The following is a 22,617-nucleotide window of genomic DNA, read 5'->3' as shown; positions in this document are numbered from 1 at the left end:
GTACCAAAAACAGAAAACAAAAGGGATGCGTGCCGATCGCACGGGAAGCTAAGGAAATATCTTAGAGCAGGAATCATGAGCTAGGAAACACGAAGACCAAACGTAACAGGTTGCTTATAGCAAACAATGAAGCCAGCCCGACTGACCGGCAAATGCAGGATTAAATAGTCCCTCTGATTAGTGCTCGGGAAACAGTTGAGCGCCAATCAGAGACAGGTGGAAACAATAAGCACCCATGGTAACTAAAAACAAACAAGGGTGCACAAAAACAGGAACTAAGGGAGTCCAAAACTAACAGAATATAACAACACTTTAAATACCGTATCCAGCAGTTTTTCAACCACTAGTGTGCCGTGAGATACAGTCTGGTGTGCTGTGGGAGATTATGTAATTTCACCTATTTGGGGTAAAAATATTTTTTGCAAATTATAGTCTGCAAATAATATGCCGTTGTTGAGTGTCGGTGCTGTCTAGAGCTCGGCAGAGTAACCGTGTAATACTCTTCCATATCAGTAGGTGGCAGCCGGTAGCTAATTGCTTTGTAGATGTCGGGACGAGGGCTTGTCGTCGTATTTAATGCTTAAACCAAAAATAAACAAAAGGCGAGTGCCCCTAAGAAAAGGCATTGACGCTTAGGGAAGGCTATGCAGAACGAAACTAAAACTGAACTGGCTACAGAGTAAACAAAAACTGAATGCTGGACGACAGCAAAGACTTACTGTGGAGCAAAGACGGCGTCCACAATGTACATCCGGACATGACATGACAATCAACATGTTCCTGCACTTGAATGGGTTCTTGCTCCCAGATAAAGACGAATGTCAGATAGGAGCCACAAAGATCTGTGGGCAGCATACAACGTGCCACAACACCCACGGCAGTTACTACTGCACCTGCCTGCATGGATACATGGCTTCCAACAACATGTCCGTCTTCATTCCTAACGACGGGACGCACTGCCATGTTATACTCTTCCATATCAGTAGGTGGCAGCAGGTAGCTAATTGCTTTGTAGATGTCGGAAACATGTTGTCGTATCTAATGCTTAAACCAAAAATAAACAAAAGGTGAGTGCCCCTAAGAAAAGGAATTAAAGCTTAGGGATGGCTATGCAGAACGAAACTAAAACCTAACTCGCTACAAAGTAAACAAAAACAGAATGCTGGACGACAGCAAAGACTTACTGTGGACATGACAATCAACAATGTCCCCACAAAGAAGGACAGCAACAACTTAAATAGTCTTGATTGCTAAAACAAAGTAGATGCGGGAAATATCGCTCAAAGGAAGACATGAAACTCATACAGGAAAATACCAAAAAAGAGAAAAAGCCACCAAAATAGGAGCGCAAGACAAGAACTAAAACACTACACACAGGAAAACAGCAAAAAAGTCCAAATAAGTCAGGGCGTGATGTGACAGGTGGTGACAGTACACCTACTTTGAGACAAGAGCTATAGTGATGCATGCTTGGTTGTGGTTTAAAGTCATATCCAACAATTGCGACAACGACTTTTTACTGTCAATTGAGTTTAATTTTTTAATGATTTCTGCTGATTTTTTCAATGAAAAAAATGTGCCTTGGCTCAAAAAAGGTTGAAAAACACTGCTATACAGTATATGTCTGTTTTTGTCTTTCTTTTTTTTTTTTACAAATTAAAACAAAAAAAATCAAAACAGCCCCCGCGTCCTTGGACTTTTTATGCAACCCCTTGGCAGGATAAGTTTGGACACGCCTGAGTTTTAGTATGAATTTTTTTTTTTTGTATTAAATGACAAATGTTTGCTTTTACACTGCAAAAACTGAAATCTAAGTAAGATGAAATATCTCAAATAAGGGTGATATTTGCTTATTTTCTGTCTGATAAGATCATTCTTCTCACTAAGCAGATTTTATGTGAGAGTGTTTTACTTGTTTTAAGGGTTTTGGTCCTAAATGATCTCAGTAAGATATTACAGCTTGTTGCTGAGATTTGATGACCTATATTGAGTAAAACATGCTTGAAACTAGAATATCAACTGTTGCAAAGCTGTGTCATCAACGCTCACAAGTATAAAACTACTTTTTTAAAGTAATAATTTCTTACTTGAAGCATGAAAAAAATAATCATGATGCCGAGCGCGTATCATTACACTGTAAAAAAAAAAAAAAATTCCTATTTTTATGGTTAATTTACTCTAAATTTCTACTGTAATTTTTCTTTTTTTTAAAAATAGTTTATAAAACTGTAGAATTGAAGACATTATCTGTAAATAAACAATCCGCCTGTTATTTTAAGTAATATGCCAGTAATGACAAACTATGTATATTTCTTTTCTTTTTTTTTTACAGAAAAATACCAAATTAATTATACATAGCATTTTCTGTTTTCTTAAATTACTTTCAAATTCATGTAACATTACGATATTTTTCCGTAAAACGTTTCTTGAAAATTTCTGTAATTATAATGTTTTTGCTCATTATTTGGTTTACCATGTTTTACTTTAATTTTATGGTTTTCGTTTGGCAGCCGTAGCTGCCAGTAGATGACCGTTTTTTTTTACAGATTTTTTTTTTTTTACAGTGTATGTCAAGATAATGGCACTAGCATTTACTTAATTTAAGAATATTTTTCAACATATTGAGCAAAAAGGTCTCCTTTTTTTTTTCTACCAAGAAAAGTGCACTTGTTATTAGTGAGAATATACTTATTTTAAGGTATTTTTGGGTTCATTGAGGTTAGCTAATTAGGGACCGAATGTCCCTTTGGGACAGAGGACCCTATTGTATTTGTAAGGTTTTATTATTATTATACCGCCGCCTCTTTGAGCTGTAATTTGACCCCCTTAACATGCTTCAAAACTCACCATATTTGACACACACATCAGGACTGGCGAAAATTGCGATCTAATCAAAAAACCTAGCCCCAAAACTGAAAATTGCGCTCTAGCGCCCCCTAGGAAGAAAACACAGACAAAACTGCCTGTAACATCCAGTAGGAATGTCGTAGAGACATGAAACAAAAAACTCTATGTAGGTCTCACTTAGACCAACATTTCATACACTGACATCCTTCAGCAAAAATCAACAGGAAGTTTGCAATTCCCCCTTTAAAACAAACGTTTTGTAAAAACAGTCACCTTTGCCTCTTGGAGCTATAATTTGACCCCCTTAACATGCTTCAAAACTCACCAAACTGGACACACACATCAGGACTGGCAAAAATTGCGATCTATTTAAAATAAAAAAAAAACTCAAAATTGCGCTCTAGCGCCCCCTAGGAAGAAAACACAGACAAACTGCTCCTAGGAAGAAAACACAGACAAAACTGCCTGTAACTCCCAGTAGGAATGTCGTAGAGACATGAAACAAAAACCTCTATGTAGGTCTCACTTAAACCTAGATTTCATTCACTGACAACCCCCAGCAAAAATCAACATGAAGTTTGCAATTCCCCCTTCAAAACAAACATTTTGTAAAAACCGGTTACCTTTTTTCAAACATTATCTCCTCTGAGCGCGTTTGTCGTGTCGGCTTCAAACTAGCACAAGAGAGAGATTGAACCCTTCTGATTAAAAGTTGATGAAAGAGTTTTAATTACTGCTCCGGTTTGGATTTTATGTGCCCTCAAAGTCGGTCCCATCCATCGCTGCTTGCAGCTTTAATTAGGGTCCGCACAGGACCTTTTCAAAAGGAATCCCAAATGGAGTCCTTTTGCAATGGGACGAAAGGACCCTATTGAAATTGTAATGTTTATTATTATATTATTATTATTTTTTTTCCGCACCGTTGCGCACTACTTTGCCCCCCTTAACATGCTTCAAAACTCACCAAATTTTTTACACACATACAAAAACGTGCCCCCCCCCCCCCACTTTAGTAAAAAAACCAAACCCCAAAAATCCAAATTGCGCTCTAGCGCCCCCTAGGAAGAAACCTGCCTCTAACTCCCACTAGGAAGGTCGTAGAGACATGAAACAAAAACCTGTATGTAGGTCTCACTTAGACCTACAATTCATAATTTCACATCTTCGGGCGAAAACCAACAGGGAGTTGGCAATTTCCCCTTCAAGACAAAAATGTACTAAAAACACTGCTTTTTACGTCTATGACCTCTAATTTGACCCCCCCTAAAATACTTCAAAACTCACCAAAATTCTCACACACATCGGGACTGGTAGATATTGCGATCTAAAAAAAAACCGAACCCCAAAACTCAAAATTGTGCTCTACATAATTTTTGAAAAAAAACAGAGAAAAAACTGCTCCTCAGAGGAAAACTCAGACAAAACTTCTTGTAACTTCCGGTAGGAACGTCGTAGAGACATGAAACAAATACCTCTATTTAGGTCTCGTTTTACTTGTTTTGGAAAGTCTTGACAAGCCAAATTTTCTTGTTCTATTGGCAGATAATTTTGCTTAGTTCAAATAAAATACCCCGAATTTTTGTATTTTTTTTCCTTGTTTTTGAACACTGACTTTTTGCAGTGTATTTAAAAAATTAAAAAATTAATATAATTTTTTTCATTCAACAATATTCTGGGGGCCAACAAAACAGTTTTTTTGCATGGTCATATACGATATTTCTCAAGTTTAAAAGACATGCAATTGTATACAGTATATGTCATGTTTCCGTCAAATTTGAAAAAACAAATACATTAAGAAAGATGAAGTGCTATATTAATTCATATTAATGCACATTATTTCAATTTTTTGCGGCCACATACAGATTTGGTTTGATACATCTGCTTTGCGTTGTGTATTTGTCTATAATTATGTTAGCTAACACTTTAAAGTAGTGCTGTCCTAACTTTTTAATGCATTTAAAACAAAATGAAGCTTTCATAACGCTGATATTATTGCTATATGTGATGCTTTCATGCACTGTCGCTGTCTTACCCCTCAGTGGTTCACTGTGGCCCTCCTCCTCCCTTCCCTCACTCACACATGCTGTGGAACACGAGCTCCAGGATGGGCTCCGTGGTGCTTTATCAATGTAACTCTGGCTATCTCCACACGGGAGACGGCAATGTCTCCACCTGCACCGCCGCAGGGCGATGGGAGGGTGCGCCTGTGACTTGCCAAGGTACACTCACTCTTCTAGAAGATGTTTCTGGTGACTGCTTTCCTGGCTTCGTCATGAATAAGTTGAGAACGGTAACTTTTAGATTTACTACGGTCTGACATGTTTAGTAACTTTACCAGTGGCAGTAGCCAGACCAGGATGGCTGTCAGGTGACATCTGTTAAACGAGACAAGAAGCAAGAAATTAAACAGACAGAATTAAATTTGGCTCAATTTGAGGAGAAACGTCTGGGCTGTACTCTTGCACAGTCTCCAGCACGCTCTGGCGAAAGATTGTACGCCACCTCTTTTATTTGGACTTTCCCCGATTACATGGCAACAGCTGTTTCTAAGGGACGTGGGTCATAAACAGCCATCGCCTTCGGTTACAGAACAGTTCAAAAGAAAAGGTCGTAAAACAGTTCACAGAAAAGGTCGTCTTGAGGGGAGTCAGGCCCTGCTTCCTCTTCGCTTTGTAGTTCAATATCTTTCTGTTGATTACAATACACGAAAGAAACAGAACACCTTCATGTTGCTTCCCATCCTACATAGTGGAGTTTTACAAGCCTTCCGCTTGGTAGGATTAAAGACAGCATTGGTCTGCTGGCCGGGAACTCATTGAAACACAAAGTTTTGTGATAACTTAGATACAATGATTCTGACAATGGCGGTGCGTAACTGGCAACCTGGATGTGATACACTCACAGACTTTCTAATTGGTCTAACGGTGGAGGGCGGGGCATGGAAATTAAAACAATACCAATATTTCGGGGCTGTAAATCTTAATTTTTGAAATTAGCATATCCCGGGCCGAACCACCGTTATCAGTTATAAAGGTATTGGAAAAGAACATGATTTATTAATGCCTTTTGACATATCAGGGCCATTTAATGATGACTTGACATGAAATTATTACATATGGCACCTTTAAAGTCTTCTTACGGAGGAGCTTTCTACCAGCCCCGTTTCCATATGAGTTGGGAAATTGTGTTAGATGTAAATATAAACGGAATACAATGATTAGCTAATCATTTTCAACCCATATTCAGTTGAATATGCTACAAAGACAACATTTTTGATGTTCAAACTGATAAACTTTTTTTTTTTGCAAATAATCATTAACTTTAGAACTTGATGCCAGCAACACGTGCCAAAGAAGTTGGGAAAGGTGGCAATAAATACTGATAAAGTTGAGGAATGCTCATCAAACACTTATTTGGAACATCCCACAGGTGTGCAGGCAAATTGGGAACAGGTGGGTGCCATGATTGGGTATAAAAGTAGATTCCATGAAATGCTCAGTCATTCACAAACAAGGACGGGGCGAGGGTCACCACTTTGTCAACAAATGCGTGAGCAAATTGTTGAACAGTTTAAGAAAAACCTTTCTCAACCAGCTATTGCAAGGAATTTAGGGATTTCACCATCTACGCTCCGTAATATCATCAAAGGGTTCAGAGAATCTGGAGAAATCACTGCACGTAAGCAGCTAAGCCCGTGACCTTCCATCCCTCAGGCTGTACTGCATCAACAAGCGACATCAGTGTGTAAAGGATATCACCACATGGGCTCAGGAACACTTCAGAAACCCACTGTCAGTAACTACAGTTGGTCGCTACATCTGTAAGTGCAAGTTAAAACTCTCCTATGCAAGGCGAAAACCGTTTATCAACAACACCCAGAAACGCCGTCGGCTTCGCTGGGGCCTGAGCTCATCTAAGATGGACTGATACAAAGTGGAAAAGTGTTCTGTGGTCTGACGAGTTCACATTTCAAATTGTTTTCGGAAACTGTGGAACGTCGTGTCGTCCGGACCAAAGAGGAAAAGAACCATCCGGATTGTTATAGGCGCAAAGTTGAAAAGCCAGCATGTGTGATGGTATGGGGGTGTATTAGTGCCCAAGACATGGGTAACTTACACATCTGTGAAGGCGCCATTAATGCTGAAAGGTACATACAGGTTTTGGAGCAACATATGTTGCCATCCAAGCAACGTTACCATGGACGCCCCTGCTTATTTCAGCAAGACAATGCCAAGCCACGTGTTACATCAACGTGGCTTCGTAGTAAAAGAGTGCGGGTACTAGACTGGCCTGCCTGTAGTCCAGACCTGTCTCCCATTGAAAATGTGTGGCGCATTATGAAGCCTAAAATAGCACAAGGGAGACCCCCGGACTGTTGAACAACTTAAGCTGTACATCAAGCAAGAATGGGAAAGAATTCCACCTGAGAAGCTTCAAAAATGTGTCTCCTCAGTTCCCAAACGTTTACTGAGTGTTGTTAAAAGGAAAGGCCATGTAACACAGTGGTGAACATGCCCTTTCCCAACTACTTTGGCACGTGTTGCAGCCATGAAATACTAAGTTAATTATTATTTGCAAAAAAAAAAAAAAGTTTATGAGTTTGAACATCCAATATGTTGTCTTTGTAGCATATTCAACTGAATATGGGTTGAAAATGATATGCAAATCATTGTATTCCGTTTATATTTACATCTAACACAATTTCCCAACTCATATGGAAACGGGGTTTGTAAATGTATTGCCAACTTAATAAAAATACTATGTGTATCATCCTGTACCAGAGATATTATGTGGCAAACCACCTGCATTACCAAACACTGGATATATGTGGAATGGCAGTTCCACTATCGGAAGTATAGCGAGTTATTATTGTAAAGGAGGATTTGACCACACGGAGGGAGATGGTGTATCACTGTGCACGTCCAACGGTAACTGGACAAAGCCAAACGTTTCATGCAAAGGTACAGTAACTTTACTTTCTGTTCTATGTGATAATGTACTGACATCCCGGTTAAATAATCATTTTAATCTCTGTAGAAGTTGACTGCGGCGCCCCTCCTGACATCTCGAATTCAGTCCTGCTATGGGATCACGTCTCCACTGTGGGCTCTCGGGTTGTTTACGAGTGTACATTTGGATATCACAGAGTTGGAGAAAGAAATACAGCAGTTTGTACTGACGCTGGAATGTGGGACGAACCCACTCTGCACTGCCAAGGTGACGCCGTTGGGTTCACTCATTCATAACATACTGTATACAGTCGTGCTCATAAGTTGACATACCCTGGGAGAATTTATGATTTCTTGGCCATTCTTCAGAGAATATGAATGATAACACAAAAACCTTTCTTCGGTTGTGTGAAGCTATTTATTGGCAAACAACTGTGTTTACTCTTTTTAAATCCAAATGACAAAAGAAAGTACCCAAATGACCCTGATCAAAAGTTGACATACCCCAGTGACTTTGATCTGATAACATGCACAAAAGTTGACACAAACAGGTTTGAATGGCTAATCAAGGTTCCAATCCTCACCTGTGACATGTTTGTTTGTAATTAATGTGTGTGTATAAAAGGTCAGTGAGTTTCTGGGCTTCTGACAGACCATTGCATCTTTCATCCAGTGCTGCACAGATGTTTCTGGATTCTGAGTCATGGGGAAGGCAAAAGAATTGTCAGAGGATCTGCGAAAAAAGGTAATTGAACTGCATAAAACAGGAAAGGGGTATAAAAAGATATCCAAGGAATTGAGAATGCCAATCAGCAGTGTTCAAACGCTGATTAAGAAGTGGGAAATGAGGGATTCGGGTAGACCAGCAAAGATTTCAGCCACAACTGCCAGGAAAATTGTTCGAGATGCAAAGAAAAATCCACAAATAACTTCAGCTGAAATACAGGACTCTCTGAAAAATTGTGGTGTGGCTGTTTCAAGATGCACAATAAGGAGGCACTTGAAGAAAAATGGGCTGCATGGTCGAGTGGCCAAAAAGTTCAATTTCGGTCTCATCACTCCAAATGACTTTGTTCCAGAAGTTTTGAGGTTTGTCTCTGTGCTGTTTAGCGTAATGTAAGCGGGATACTTTGTGACATTTGCGCAGAAATGCCTTTCTTCTGGCAACTCGACCATGCAGCCCATTTTTCTTCAAGTGCCTCCTTATTGTGCATCTTGAAACAGCCACACCACAATTTTTCAGAGAGTCCTGTATTACAGCTGAAGTTATTTGTGGATTTTTCTTTGCATCTCGAACAATTTTCCTGGCAGTTGTGGCTGAAATCTTTGCTGGTCTACCCGAATCCCTCATTTTCCACTTCTTAATCAGCGTTTGAACACTGCTGATTGGCATTCTCAATTCCTTGGATATCTTTTTATACACCTTTCCTGTTTTATGCAGTTCAATTACCTTTTCTCACAGATCCTTTGACAATTCTTTTGCCTTCCCCATGACTCAGAATCCAGAAACATCTGTGCAGCACTGGATGAAAGATGCAATGGTCTGTCAGAAGCCCAGAAACTCACTGACCTTTTATACACACACATTAATTACAAACAAACAGGTCACAGGTGAGGATTGGAACCTTGATTAGCCATTCAAACCTGTTTGTGTCAACGTTTGTGCATGTTATCATATCAAAGTCACTGGGGTACGTCAACTTTTGATCAGGGTCATTTGGGTACTTTCTTTTGTCATTTTGATTTAAAAAGAGTAAACACAGTTGTTTGCCAATAAATAGCTTCACACAACCATTAAGCATGAGTGGAAGAAAGGTTTTTGTGTTATCATTCATATTCTCTGAAGAATGGCCAAGAAATCATAAATTCTCCCAGGGTGTGTCAACTTATGAGCACGACTGTATATACTCACATGAGTCAGAAAAGCCATTCCGCCGAACTGCTGCCATTTGCATCCATAGGAAATAAAATGTGTAGATGCACAATAACTGTAATACAATGGTCTCGTTAAGCAAAGTGTCCTGCACATTGGTCTGATTGCATACTTAATAAATACAATTAAAAAGATGAGTTTAAACCAGGGCTCGGCAACCCAAAACCTTCAAAGAGCCATATTGGATCCAAAAATACCAAAAACAAACCTGTCTTGAGCCGCAAAAAATGAAGTGTTATAATGAAGGCAACACATGACGTAAGTGTCTATATTAGCTATAATAGCCTACTATCAAAATGACTTTGTGTCGCAGGCTAAAGCAAATCTTCGTTGACAGAAATGTTGAAATGTAGCATTTATTCTACACATTTGTACAACTTTAGAAACCATAAGTAAATCACAGGCTCCTCAGAAGGTGAGTGTGGAGGGGGGCGTGGCCTGCGGGCCTGCCGCGGAGCGGGGAGTGCCAGGGCCGGCTTTGAAACACAGCTGACAGGTGGTTAGATTGCCCAGCTGGGGCTTGTTATCTAATCACCTGTCGCCGTTATTAGCAGCAGCCGGACAGAGACACGTTGTTGGGAGTTGGAGTTACTGGCCAACAGACGCATGGACACAAAAAATCAACGACTTCAAAATCAATTCAAAGGGTGCTCGGCCTCCCAAAACGGCAGAATATTAACATGATTTTAAAAATATGCCTTTGAAAAAGAAAAAGAAACTTTTGGTTGAGAACTATTGACTGAAAAACAATACAAAATAATGTACCACAAAGGATTAGAGTACTTTTGTGAAGTAATGTAAAAAAAAAAAGCACAGTATTCACTTTAGAGAGCGGACTTTTAGGGTACCTACTTTGAACAGCTTCTTTGGCAAACACACCATCAGCAGCTTCTCCATATTTTCATTGATAAATGTCCGCTTTAGGTGGATCTTACAGGGTTCATTCTGACAGTCGCTACTCCAACTTATGCTCGCAACTTCGAGCATAACAATAAGCTGAGCAACAGATCGTATCTTAAAGCAGTGTTTTTCAACCACTGTGCCGCGGCACACTAGTGTGCCGTGAGATACAGTCTGGTGTGCCGTGGGAGATTATGTCATTTCACCTATTTGGGGTACAAATATTTGTTGCAAACCAGTAATTATAGTCTGCAAATGATGTGTTGTTGTTGAGTGTCGGTGCTGTCTAGAGCTCGGGAGAGTATAAGTGTAATACTCTTCCATATCAGTAGGTGGCAGCCGGTAGCTAATTGCTTTGTATATGTCGGGAACATGACGAGGATTTGTCTTTGTATCTAATGCTTAAACCAAGAATAAACAAAAGGTGAGGGCCGGTAAGAAAAGGCATTGAAGCTTAGGGAAGGCTATGCAGAACGGAACTAAAACCTAACTCGCTACAGAGTAAACAAAAACAGAATGCTGGACGACAGCAAAGACTTACTGTGGAGCAAAGACAAAGTACATCCAAACATGACATGACAATCAACAATGCCCCCACAAAGAAGGATAAAAACAACTTAAATAGTCTTGATTTCTAAAACAAAGTAGATGCAGGAAATATCGCTCAAAGGAAGACATGAAACTGCTACAGGAAAACACCAACAAAACGGGAAAAGCCACCAAAATAGGAGCGCAAGACAAGAACTAAAACACTACACACAGGAAAACAGCAAAAAACTCAAAATAAGTTATAGCGTGATGTGACAGGTGGTGACAGTACACCTACTTTGAGACAAGAGCTATAGTGATGCATGCTTGGTTATGGTTTAAAGTCATATCCAACAATTATGACAACAAATTTTTACTGTCAACTGAGTTTTAATTTTTTAATGATTTCTGCCGGTGGTGTGCCTCCGGATATTTTCAATGAAAGAAATGTGCCTCGGCTCAAAAAAGGTTGAAAAACACGGTCTTAAAGTACTCAAAAGTTGGACTGATCCTAAGTAGAGGTACAATTGTATTGTCGTCGTATCTAATGCTTAAACCAACAATAAACAAAAGGTGAGTGCCGGTAAGAAAAAGCATTGAAGCTTAGGGAAGGCTATGCAGAACGGAACTAAAACCTAACTCGCTACAGAGTAAACAAAAACAGAATGCTGGACGACAGCAAAGACTTACTGTGGAGCAAAGACGGCGTCCACAAAGTACATCCGAACATGACATGACAATCAACAATGTACCCACAAAGAAGGATAAAAACAACTTAAATAGTCTTGATTGCTAAAACAAAGTAGATGTGGGGAATAGTGTTTAAGGAAGACATGAAACTGCTACAGGAAAACACCAACAAAACGGGAAAAGCCACCAAAATAGGAGCGTAAGACAAGAACTAAAACACTACACACAGGAAAACAGCAAAAAACTCAAAATAAGTTACAGCGTGATGTGACAGGTGGTGACAGTACACCTACTTTGAGACAAGAGCTATATTGATGCATGCTTGGTTATGGTTTAAAGTCATATCCAACAATTGCGACAACGACTCTTTACTGTCAACTGAGTTACATTTTTTAATGATTTCTGCCGGTGGCGTGCCTCCGCATTTTTTCAATGAAAAAAATGTGCCTCGGCTGAAAAAAGGTTGAAAAACACGGTCTTAAAGTACTCAAAAGCTGGGCTGATCCTAAGTAGAGGTACAATTGTATTGTCGTCGTATCTAATGCTCAAACCAAAAATAAACAAAAGGTGAGTGCCCTTAAGAAAAGGCATTGAAGCTTAGGGAAGGCTATGCAGAACGGAACTAAAACCTAACTCGCTACAGAGTAAACAAAAACAGAATGCTGGACGACAGCAAAGACTTACTGCGGAGCGAAGACGGCGACATAAATCTATGCTAAAAACTCAGTCCTGTTACTAAATTTGAGTTATCGTCAGCTTAGGAACATAGTACAAAACTGAAATACAGTTGCCTAAGATGGGCATTCTGAGAAGTTCTGGGTATTATTACATTTGCAGTAAAATGACCCCAAAAAATGCTTATTTCGATAGACTAACAGCTAGCAAATGGCACTGATTCGGTGGAATGGCCCCTAAAACAATATCATGTTTTATGCCTTAACTGGTGATGGACAATGTTTTGATGTCTGTGTGTTGTAGAAGTCACATGTCAGGAGCCTGGCATGAAAGCACACGCTAAAAGGCGATGGGATGGCACCGCACATGTTGGCAGTGTGGTGGTCTACCAATGTGATGAAGGATACCACACGAGGAGTGTGAGGAACTACTCTGTGTGTGGACACGATGGACAATGGGAGGAATTTGACCTTTGGTGTGAAGGTGCAACCCAATCACGATTAACAACCATCTTTGTTCATTTAATAACAAACCCCGTTTCCATATGAGTTGGGAAATTGTGTTAGATGTAAATATAACATAGCATATATATAAATATAATATAACAGGCAAATTGGGAACAGGTGGGTGCCATGATTGGGTATAAAAGTAGATTCCATGAAATGCTCAGTCATTCACAAACAAGGATGGGGCGAGGGTCACCACTTTGTCAACAAATGCGTGAGCAAATTGTTGAACAGTTTAAGAAAAACCTTTCTCAACCAGCTAGTGCAAGGAATTTAGGGATTTCACCATCTACGGTCCGTAATATCATCAAAGGGTTCAGAGAATCTGGAGAAATCACTGCACGTAAGCAGCTAAGCCCGTGACCTTTGATCCCTCAGGCTGTACTGCATCAACAAGCGACATCAGTGTGTAAAGGATATCACCACATGGGCTCAGGAACACTTCAGAAACCCACTGTCAGTAACTACAGTTGGTCGCTACATCTGTAAGTGCAAGTTAAAACTCTCCTATGCAAGGCGAAAAGCGTTTATCAACAACACCCGGAAACGCCGTCGGCTTTTGCAGCCATGAAATTCTAAGTTAATTATTATTTGCAAAAAAAAAAATAAAGTTTATGAGTTTGAACATCAAATATGTTGTCTTTGTAGTGCATTCAATTGAATATGGGTTGAAAAGGATTTGCAAATCATTGTATTCCGTTTATATTTACATCTAACACAATTTCCCAACTCATATGGAAACGGGGTTTGTATGTCAACTTAAGCAGGTACTTTTTAATAAGAAGAAGAACAGGATGGACCAGAGCTTGAGTTGGTCAACAACAAGTTGTGGACTTAAAGGGGAACTGCACTTTTTTTGGATCATCGTTCACAATCCTTATGAAAAACATGATGACGGATGCATTTTTTCAAAATGCATTTTAACTCATAAATAAATGTAAATAAAAGTCGAGAGGTCCTCTATTCCAGTGGTCCCCAACCTTTTTGAAGCCGGGGACCGGTCAACGCTTGAAAATTTGTCCCACAGACCGGGGGCGGGGGGATTTTTATTTTTTTATTTTTTCAAATTTGTTTTCATAAAAAACAATAAAAAATAATAATAATAATAATGGATTAGATTTTATATGTGTGCTTACGGACTGTATCCCTGTAGACTGTATTGATCTATATTGATGTATAATGTATATATTGTGTTTTTTATGTTGATTTAATTTAAATAAAAATTTAAAAAAATATATATATATATTATATATTTTTTTAAATTTCTTGCGCGGCCCGGTACCGGTCCGCGGCCCGGTGGTTGGGGACCACTGCTCTATTCCACCCATAAAACCAGATTTTAAAAAAATACTCCATTTACATTTCCTGAATTGAATATTAAACAAATATTAGTGATATTGTTATTATAAGACATAAGACAAACTATTTATAGCGCCGACTTGACCACGAGTTTGTGTAAAAAATGTTGACATCATTGAGTGGTAAACCTGTTCCCAGCTTGTGGATGTTTCTTGTAGTTCAGGCCTGGGCAATTATTTTGACTCGGGGGGGGGGCAAGTTTAGAGAAAAAAACAAAACAAAAACAAACAAAGAACATAAACAATGAATGAGCTAAACAAGATAAGACGGTAAAAGGGTTCGAATAAAAAGTAAAATCTCAAAATAAAAATGATGAAATAATAAAAGTGCCGCCTTTAAAAGGAGTGGTCATGCAAAGCAGCTCCAGTACGCACAATACGTGACGGAATGTGCTGGGGGCCTTGTCGATTTCGCCTTGTCTCTGCTTCGTCTGCGTGCTGTCGTCTTATCTACGTTGAGGTCCTCGAAGTCTTTGGCTGTTAGCGGGCTAAAACAAAGATAACATCTGCGACTGAGGCCACCCCTCAGACAAGAAGTTTTGTCCTTGCACAGATAGAAAAAAGTACAGCTTGAGCACAATAGCTAATAACTATAGCAACGGACTTTAAGCATATTAAAGTTGTGTGATAACTTACACATAATTATTCTAACAGGGTTCCACTGTATAAAGAGGTTGAATAGCAACATTGACTACAGTGGAAAAAAAATCACTTGACTCATATCCATGTCAGGTGTAGATTATAGTTTAGTTTCATTACTTATCAAATGAATATTAATTTAAAAAGTTGGTAAGGTTTAAAGCCTGCTGCTTGTTTTGCTTTTCTTTCACTAATTGATGTTTGCATGTGTGCAGAAATAAGCTGTGGTCCTCCTCAAGCGCTCCCCCATACTAACCTGCAGTGGGACCGCTCCACTCGTCCTGGCAGTGCTGTGCTTTATAAATGTATGGCTGGATATTACCAGGAGGGTGGAGATGATATTTCCACATGTCTGACATCAGGCGAGTGGGCAACTGTATCATTAAAGTGCAAAGGTAGAGCAATTGTGCAGAATGATGCTGTCAATACTTGGAATTGTGATGAAGGCAAATAATGATGCACAGTTTTGATCAAACATAAATGTTCATTTATGGTGATTGTACTATTAACATCCTACTGAGTGCTGGTTCTAATATTTGTTCACCTTGTATACCAATTTTTTTGATCATGCACTGCAAACCGCAAAAAAGTCCATGGGTGTACATTATAACCTCTAAAGTTCAACACAACTGCTGCTATTATTATTTTGTATTCACTCCACAGATAATGTTTTTAAAAACATTTTATAATATCCCTCATATATTATCATATAGTATTTAATATTAATACACTTATATAATATACTATACAATACAACTATAGAAATATATAATAATAATAATAATAATAATAATAATAATAATAATAGATTTTATTTGTAAAAAGCACAAAACATTGAGTAAAAAATTCTCAAAGTGCTACAGTATATTAAAAAAAAAAAAAAAGATAATTAAAAAAATAAATAAAAACTAGTACAGCCAAATAGCTAAAACTAGTATGCATATATCTAAAAAAAAAAAGGTTTTTAAAAAAAAAAAAAAAAAGGGTTTTTAAGCCTTTTTTAAAAGCATCTACAGTCTGTGGTGCCCTCAGGTGGTCTGGGAGAGCGTTCCACGGTTTTCATGGAGGCACTGGTGAGTTAGTAGGGAGTCTTTGAATTCAATCCTGAGTGGAACAGGAAGCCAGTGAAGGGATTTGAGAGTTGGTGTGATATGTGATATCTAATTATTTTAGTATATATTATTTTATTATAACACTAATATTACATTACAATAATATTCTTTCTAGTTATCATTATACTAAATTATGTTATGAAATATTTTAGGTATCATAAATTTAATTATTGTTATTTATAATACGCCGAGAGGGAAAAGGGATGGATGTATTTTTAATATTATATACAATATATTCTAACAATATATTAACCACTGAAAAATAATGAAAGATTTTAACATGTCTAACTGTAAAATGTTGTTACATAATATGATTATATAAATACATATCATAGTTATCTATTATTTTATCATAATATTATTATATCAACATAAGAAGAAGAAAAAGGAGAAGAAGAAGAAGAAAAAATATACTGCATTATAAATTGTATTATAAATAATGCATCCCTCGTAGGATGGATGCAATTATTTGTATTATTGTCGTGAATTTTATTATTAATAGTACCATCATTATTATATTACAGTATGCCATAAGGTAACCACTAAAAAACAATGATAAATAAATACATCTAAAATAAAGTAAAATTAGCACACCTGACAGACACACACAGGAAGGTGCTTGCAGAGCAATATTGCCATCTAGTGGCGATATGGGTGTGTAGCACATAAAAACACATTTGTGGTTGTTGTACGTTGTATAAAATTATTAACTAATTGTTTAACGGCCAGACTTGTTTCCGGTGTTGCAAGGTAGATACAATAAAATTAAAAAAAGCACAATATCATCATATTCTCACAATATTTGATGATGCTTTGAACATGCTTAGTTTGACTTTTGGGGCATATTTTTTTAGAGCAATCAACTTTGGTGGTTACATTGAATATGTTTAAAATCACAAATATGCAGTGGTCCCCAACCACCGGTCCGGGGACAGGTACCGGTCCGTGACGCATTTGCTAACGGGCCGCAGTGAAACATTAAATAATTTATAAAAGACTGCATTTTCTCCGACTTAACTTTGGCCATTAGACCAGTGGGACAGTGTCAAACTTGGTTTGATTGAGGGCCACACCGCAGTCATGGCTGCCATGAGAGGGCCGCTTGTAACAGTAAATAATTAATTAATTTGCCTATGAATTTGAAAAATTTTTTTTTAAATGTCTTACGTAAAGCGTAAAAAAAAATCTGCAGATTTTACCACTGTTTTTTACAGAAAAAAAAGTTGCCAGACTTTTACTGTAAAATATATGGTGTGTGTTTTTTTTAATTATTATTATTTTTACAACATATTGTAAAAAGTACGGAGTCCCTAAAGGGACATGGGGGAAAAAAAAAAATGTATGATTTATTTTTATAATTTTTTTTTTTAGACATGTATCTCGTGCGCACGAGAAACTTTTATAAAGTTATCAAAAAAAAATTTAAAAAATTTATAATTAATTTTTATTTTTTATTTTTTTTAGACATGAAAAAAAAATAATAGCAAGAGCTACATATCTAAAAAAATGAAAAATAAAAATATTTTTTTAATTAATTTTTTTATAACTTTATAAAAAGTTTCTCGTGCGCACGAGATACATGTCTAAAAAATATATATATTAAAAACAATTTTTTTCCTCCATGTCCCTTTAGGGGCTCCGTAAAATAGAAATACAGTACCGCTGTTTAATTTTATTTTGGCGACTCAGCTGCCAGTTTTTTTTTACCATAATAAAATGTGCTACCATAAAATCATCAACCGTGGATTTTACAGTAAAAAAATAAACAAATGACAGCTCAGTCGACAGAATTTTACTGTAAAAAAACAAACATTGGTCATTTTTTTTTCAACTTAAAGTATAGTATGCTGTAAAAAAAACTAACTCCCTAATTTTACAGTAAAATCTACGGAGCCCCTAAAGGGACATGGGGGGAAAAAAATATTTTATAATATTTTTTTTTATTTTATTTTTTTTTAGACATGTATCTCGTGCGCACGAGAAACTTTCTTGTGCACACGAGATACATGTTTAAAAAAAATATAAAATAAAAAATTATAAAAATGTTTATTTATTTTTTTATAACTTTATAAAAAGTTTCTCGTGCACACGAGAAAGTTTCTTGTGCGCACGAGATACATGTCTAAAAAAAAAAAAAAATTTTTTTTTTTTTATAACTTTATAAAAAGTTTTTCCTGCGCACGAGAAAGTTTCTCACGCGCACAAGATACATGTCTAAAAAAAAAATTTAAAAATTATACATTTATTTTTTTATAACTTTATAAAAAGTGTTTTTTTTTAGACATGTATCTCGTGCGCACGAGATACATGTCTAAAAAAATAAAAATAAAAATAAAAATTATTTTTAAAAAAATGTCCCCCATGTCCCTTTAGGGGCTCTGTAAAAAATCCATTGGTCATTTGCATAGTGTACAATTTGGTGGATAACTTGCTTCGAAATCATAAGTTCAGCAGATATTTAAGTATTTATTTGGATTTTGACCAGCAAAGTTAGATAATATAATATTTGTTGCAATATTGGACACTATTTTTTCCCCCCTGTCAAACTAGAAAAAAAACCCTAAATACCGTTAGTAAGGAAAATAAGAAAGTAAAGAAAGAAAATATAAGGTATTTTATTGACACATTATTTCGAGACCATATAAAATGACGTGGAGGGCCAGATCTGGCCCGCGGGCCTTGAGTTTGACACCTGTGCACTAGACACACCAGTAAGCTTGTTTATAGATGTGCAATAAAACTCCTCATAGGAAGTTGCCATTTGTTATAACTCTGTGACATGATACAATGCACTTTAATGAACATATTAAATATAAAAGTGACAGATTGTAGCCAAAGGCTGATTTCCATCTGCATCTCATTGCAAAGAAACAAGCCCAGAGCTCCCACTAATTCAGCGTTATAGTAAGTTGTATTTTTCATGCACTTAATTTTGCTGTATTTATCTTGCACAAAAAAATAATTCCTATATTAAACCGGTCGGTGGTGCAAAAAAGGTCAGGGACCACTGCAAAAATGTCATTCTGGCTGTGCAAGTCTGTATTTGTCATAGAGAGAATATCTGTTTAATTCTGTGTTTCATATTCTTTCCTTGACCCGATATGTGCACAAAACAATACATTTGAATCTGTTTGTGTGTTCCAGTGGAAGAATAAGAATATATTTTACAAATGGATGTTTGCTGCTATCTGTTATCAATCAGTGCCGTTGTTTTTTTCCCCAGCAAAATGTGGCCCGGTCCCCTTGCTCGCCCATTCAGATGTGGTGTGGAACAACAGAAGTGTTGTGGTCCATCGCTGTGCAAATGGATATCACAGTTGGAGGGGCAGCAACATCTCCCTGTGCAGCAGCTCTGGGGTGTGGCAGACGGCCACTCTCCAATGCATAGGTAAGGTGCACTCCGTGGTCATATTGTTAATACATTGTTATTTGCGATATTGTTTACCTACACTTATTGCCATTTTGTTTTCTGTTATGAACGGTCTTGGTTGTCAAATGTAACTAGATCATGTTTTGTTTGGTTATGTTCTGTTGGTTTTTGGACTCCACTAGTTCCTGTTTTTGTGCACTCTTTTTTGTTTTGGTTTCCATGACTACTCATTAGTTTCACCTGCCTTATGCACGCACCTGTTCTAATCAGGAGATTATTATTTAAGCCTGTCGTTGTCAGTTAGTCGGGCTGGCAACATTACTCTGTCCATGCCATAGTTATTGTTGATCTTTTCATGCCACAGTAATTGTGTTTTGTTTTATGTTCATAGTTTACGTTAAAGTGTTAGTTTTGTTCCCTGCGCCAAGTTTGTGTCTTCGCCTTGTGCGCCTTTTTGTTTTGTACTTCGTGGAATTTTTTGAGTCAAGATTAAATCATGTTCTCACCTTCTACCGTTGCCCGGTCTAGTCCGATTGCATCCCGGGAAAACAATCCTCGCAGTAAGCTGCGCAAAACTCCACGTTCTGACAGTATCATTTGTTTTCAAAACGCTTACAAAAAAGTGGGACCTCAAAAATGTAAAATTGACTTGATGGGGTCCCTGGGACCCCGTTTTGAAAATTCCTAGCGCCAACACCGATGGAGTATTGGTGCGTGCAAAACAGCAGCAGGCGGCCGTGGCCTGTGGGCCGGTTCTAATACTAATCAGATATCATAGGTCATTCAGGCCTTGACTTTGACACCCCTGTCTTGGTCAATCTGACCAGTCCAGTTGCGATTGATTCCATGCCCTGAGAATACAACAGCCTGGATGATTGAGAACATTCTCAGGCACTAATTGAAGTTGTGTTGACAATTGAAAGGTGAGATATTAATGTTGTAATATCGCTCACAGAAATCAAGCCACCCATCGATCATCTCAATGTTTCCGATGAAAAATGTGTCCAATGGAGAGCAGAGAAGTACGAAGAAGATACAGAAATCTACAAGGTGACACAAGTTGTTGCTCGTCAGGTATGACTGAGCCTGTGTCGGCAGTCTACATTAATACAAGCTTTGAGTCTTTAGGTGTTCTACGTGGGATCCAGAGACTACGACAGAACCTTTCTTGAAAAAAGGAAGCAGATTCTGAGCTCTCAGGCAGAGTGGCTGAAAGTCTGCCTGAGTTTGCTTCCAGCCACAAACTACAGCATCTCAATCACTGCCATGTCCGCTGGGTTCACAGCCACCATCACCACTAACACCAGTTTACCAGGTACGACGGGACAGGATTGTTACCATCATCATCTCTCAGGACATAGCTATTCTACTGACAGACTTTTTCCAAATCAACCGCTTTTTAGTAAAAGTTAATGCGTATTAGGGTTGTACGGTATACCGGTATTAGTATAGTACTGTGATACTAATAAAAAGTACTGGTCCCCTACCTCCGCATATAAAGTACGTTTCTTACAAGTATCATCACTGCAGCACGAGGAATAGCTAAACATGCTTCACTACACCGCCGTCACAATGTAAACAAACACCATTGGTGGATCTACACCTGACATCCACTGTAATTATACCAAGTACAGGAGCGTATCTGTTATGGTTGGACTAAGGGAGATGACGGCAACAGACACAAAGGGGAAGTATTGTTCAATAATTTTTATATATATATATAGTCAATATATATAATAATGCTAAACAATACTAACTAATAAACTAATCTGAAGAAATGGAGTGTGACAAAATCCAAGAGTGTGTATGGTGTAAGACTATGTGTAGTATTTAACTGGAGCGTTTTACCGTAAATGTTGGAGGTGCGTGTTGAGAGGAGCGGTGCAGTCCGACAAGGGCAAGGCAGGCAGAGTTGTCCAGGGGCAGGAGCGAGTCGTCGTAGTCCGGGGGCAGGCGAGGAGTCGAGAACCAGAAACCGCGAGGGAGGCAGGGAAGATCCGGGAGCACAAGGCGCACAGCTAGACTCGGGGATGAACACAGGGAACTGCGGGGTTAGGGAGGACACGACAATCAACGCAGGAAAAGCACAGAGATCAGGACAGAGAGAGAGCATAAAGCGAGAGTTGCATCAAGCATCAGATGATCGCTTACTGAACACCAACAGAAGACTATATTCCGGCCCGGGATGGCAGGTTGAGCAGGCTTATGAAGGCAGCTCCTTCATCAAGGGCAGGTGCGCAGATTGCAGATTGTCTGCTGGCGCGAAGAGGCACGCCCGCAACGGATAGAGAGAGCGCCTGTGGGCGTGGCCCGCAGCGCACTCATCAGGACGCAAAAATAAGGGCGAATGTGCCCTGGCCGTGACAGTATCTAGTCGATACTATGATTACATCAATATTTTTTTAGCATCACAAAATCTTCTTTCATATTCCAATATGTCAGATCAATACCCATCTACCATCTTAACTTTGAACACACTTACTCAACAGCCATACATGTCACACTAAGGGTGGCCGTATGAACAACGCCAACACTGTCATAAACCTGTGCCATATAGTGAAACCACACTAAACAACAATGGCAAACACATTTCGGGAGAATATTTGCACCGCAACACAACATAAACACTTCAGAACAAATTCCCAGAATTCCCTGCAGCACCAACTCTTCCGGGACGCTACAATATAATCAAACGCCATTGGTGGATCTACACCTAACATCCACTGTAATGATACCAAGTACAGGAGCGTATCTAGTCGATTTTGTACTGTGATTACATTGCTATTTTTTATTTTGTTTTCATTGATATTATGTTTATAAACTCAGGAAATATGTCCTCGGACACATGAGGACTTTGAATATGACCAATGTATGATCCTGTAACGACTTGGTATCGGATCGATATGTGTGTTATCATCCAAAAACTAATGTAAAGTATCAAACAACCGAAGAATAAGTGATGATTACATTTTAACAGCAGTGTAGATAGAACATGTTAAAATAGAATATATCTTTATTGTCATTCTACATTGTACAACGAAATTGTATGCAAAACTAATTTAGTGCAAACTCATAATAACACATAAAAACACAAGAACATAGATAAATAG

The 22,617-nt window shown here is 38.2% G+C and overlaps 1 protein-coding gene across 5 annotated transcripts in view; it reads left to right on the top strand.

Moving 5' to 3' along the window:
• susd1 (sushi domain containing 1) overlaps nucleotides 1-22,617 on the top strand; it is a 35,745-nt gene that overhangs the window by 5,485 nt on the left and 7,643 nt on the right. Inside the window, exons 6-13 of one of the 5 annotated variants that reach the window (XM_062051563.1) lie at nucleotides 4,887-5,066; nucleotides 7,629-7,808; nucleotides 7,885-8,064; nucleotides 12,826-13,005; nucleotides 15,241-15,420; nucleotides 19,361-19,525; nucleotides 20,463-20,557; nucleotides 20,636-20,822. In XM_062051563.1, the coding sequence (XP_061907547.1) occupies nucleotides 4,887-5,066; nucleotides 7,629-7,808; nucleotides 7,885-8,064; nucleotides 12,826-13,005; nucleotides 15,241-15,420; nucleotides 19,361-19,525; nucleotides 20,463-20,557; nucleotides 20,636-20,822 (1,347 nt within the window). The remainder of the gene's footprint in view (nucleotides 1-4,886; nucleotides 5,067-7,628; nucleotides 7,809-7,884; nucleotides 8,065-12,825; nucleotides 13,006-15,240; nucleotides 15,421-19,360; nucleotides 19,526-20,462; nucleotides 20,558-20,635; nucleotides 20,823-22,617) is intronic. The other 4 variants (XM_062051565.1, XM_062051564.1, XM_062051567.1 and 1 more) reach the window with 4 other exon arrangements.

Source organism: Entelurus aequoreus, linkage group LG06 (genome assembly GCF_033978785.1).
Source record: "Entelurus aequoreus isolate RoL-2023_Sb linkage group LG06, RoL_Eaeq_v1.1, whole genome shotgun sequence".
In the NCBI taxonomy this organism is placed as follows: domain Eukaryota; kingdom Metazoa; phylum Chordata; class Actinopteri; order Syngnathiformes; family Syngnathidae; genus Entelurus; species Entelurus aequoreus.
Note: the sequence above shows the minus strand (reverse complement) of the source record. Positions and strands in the feature narration are given on the sequence as shown.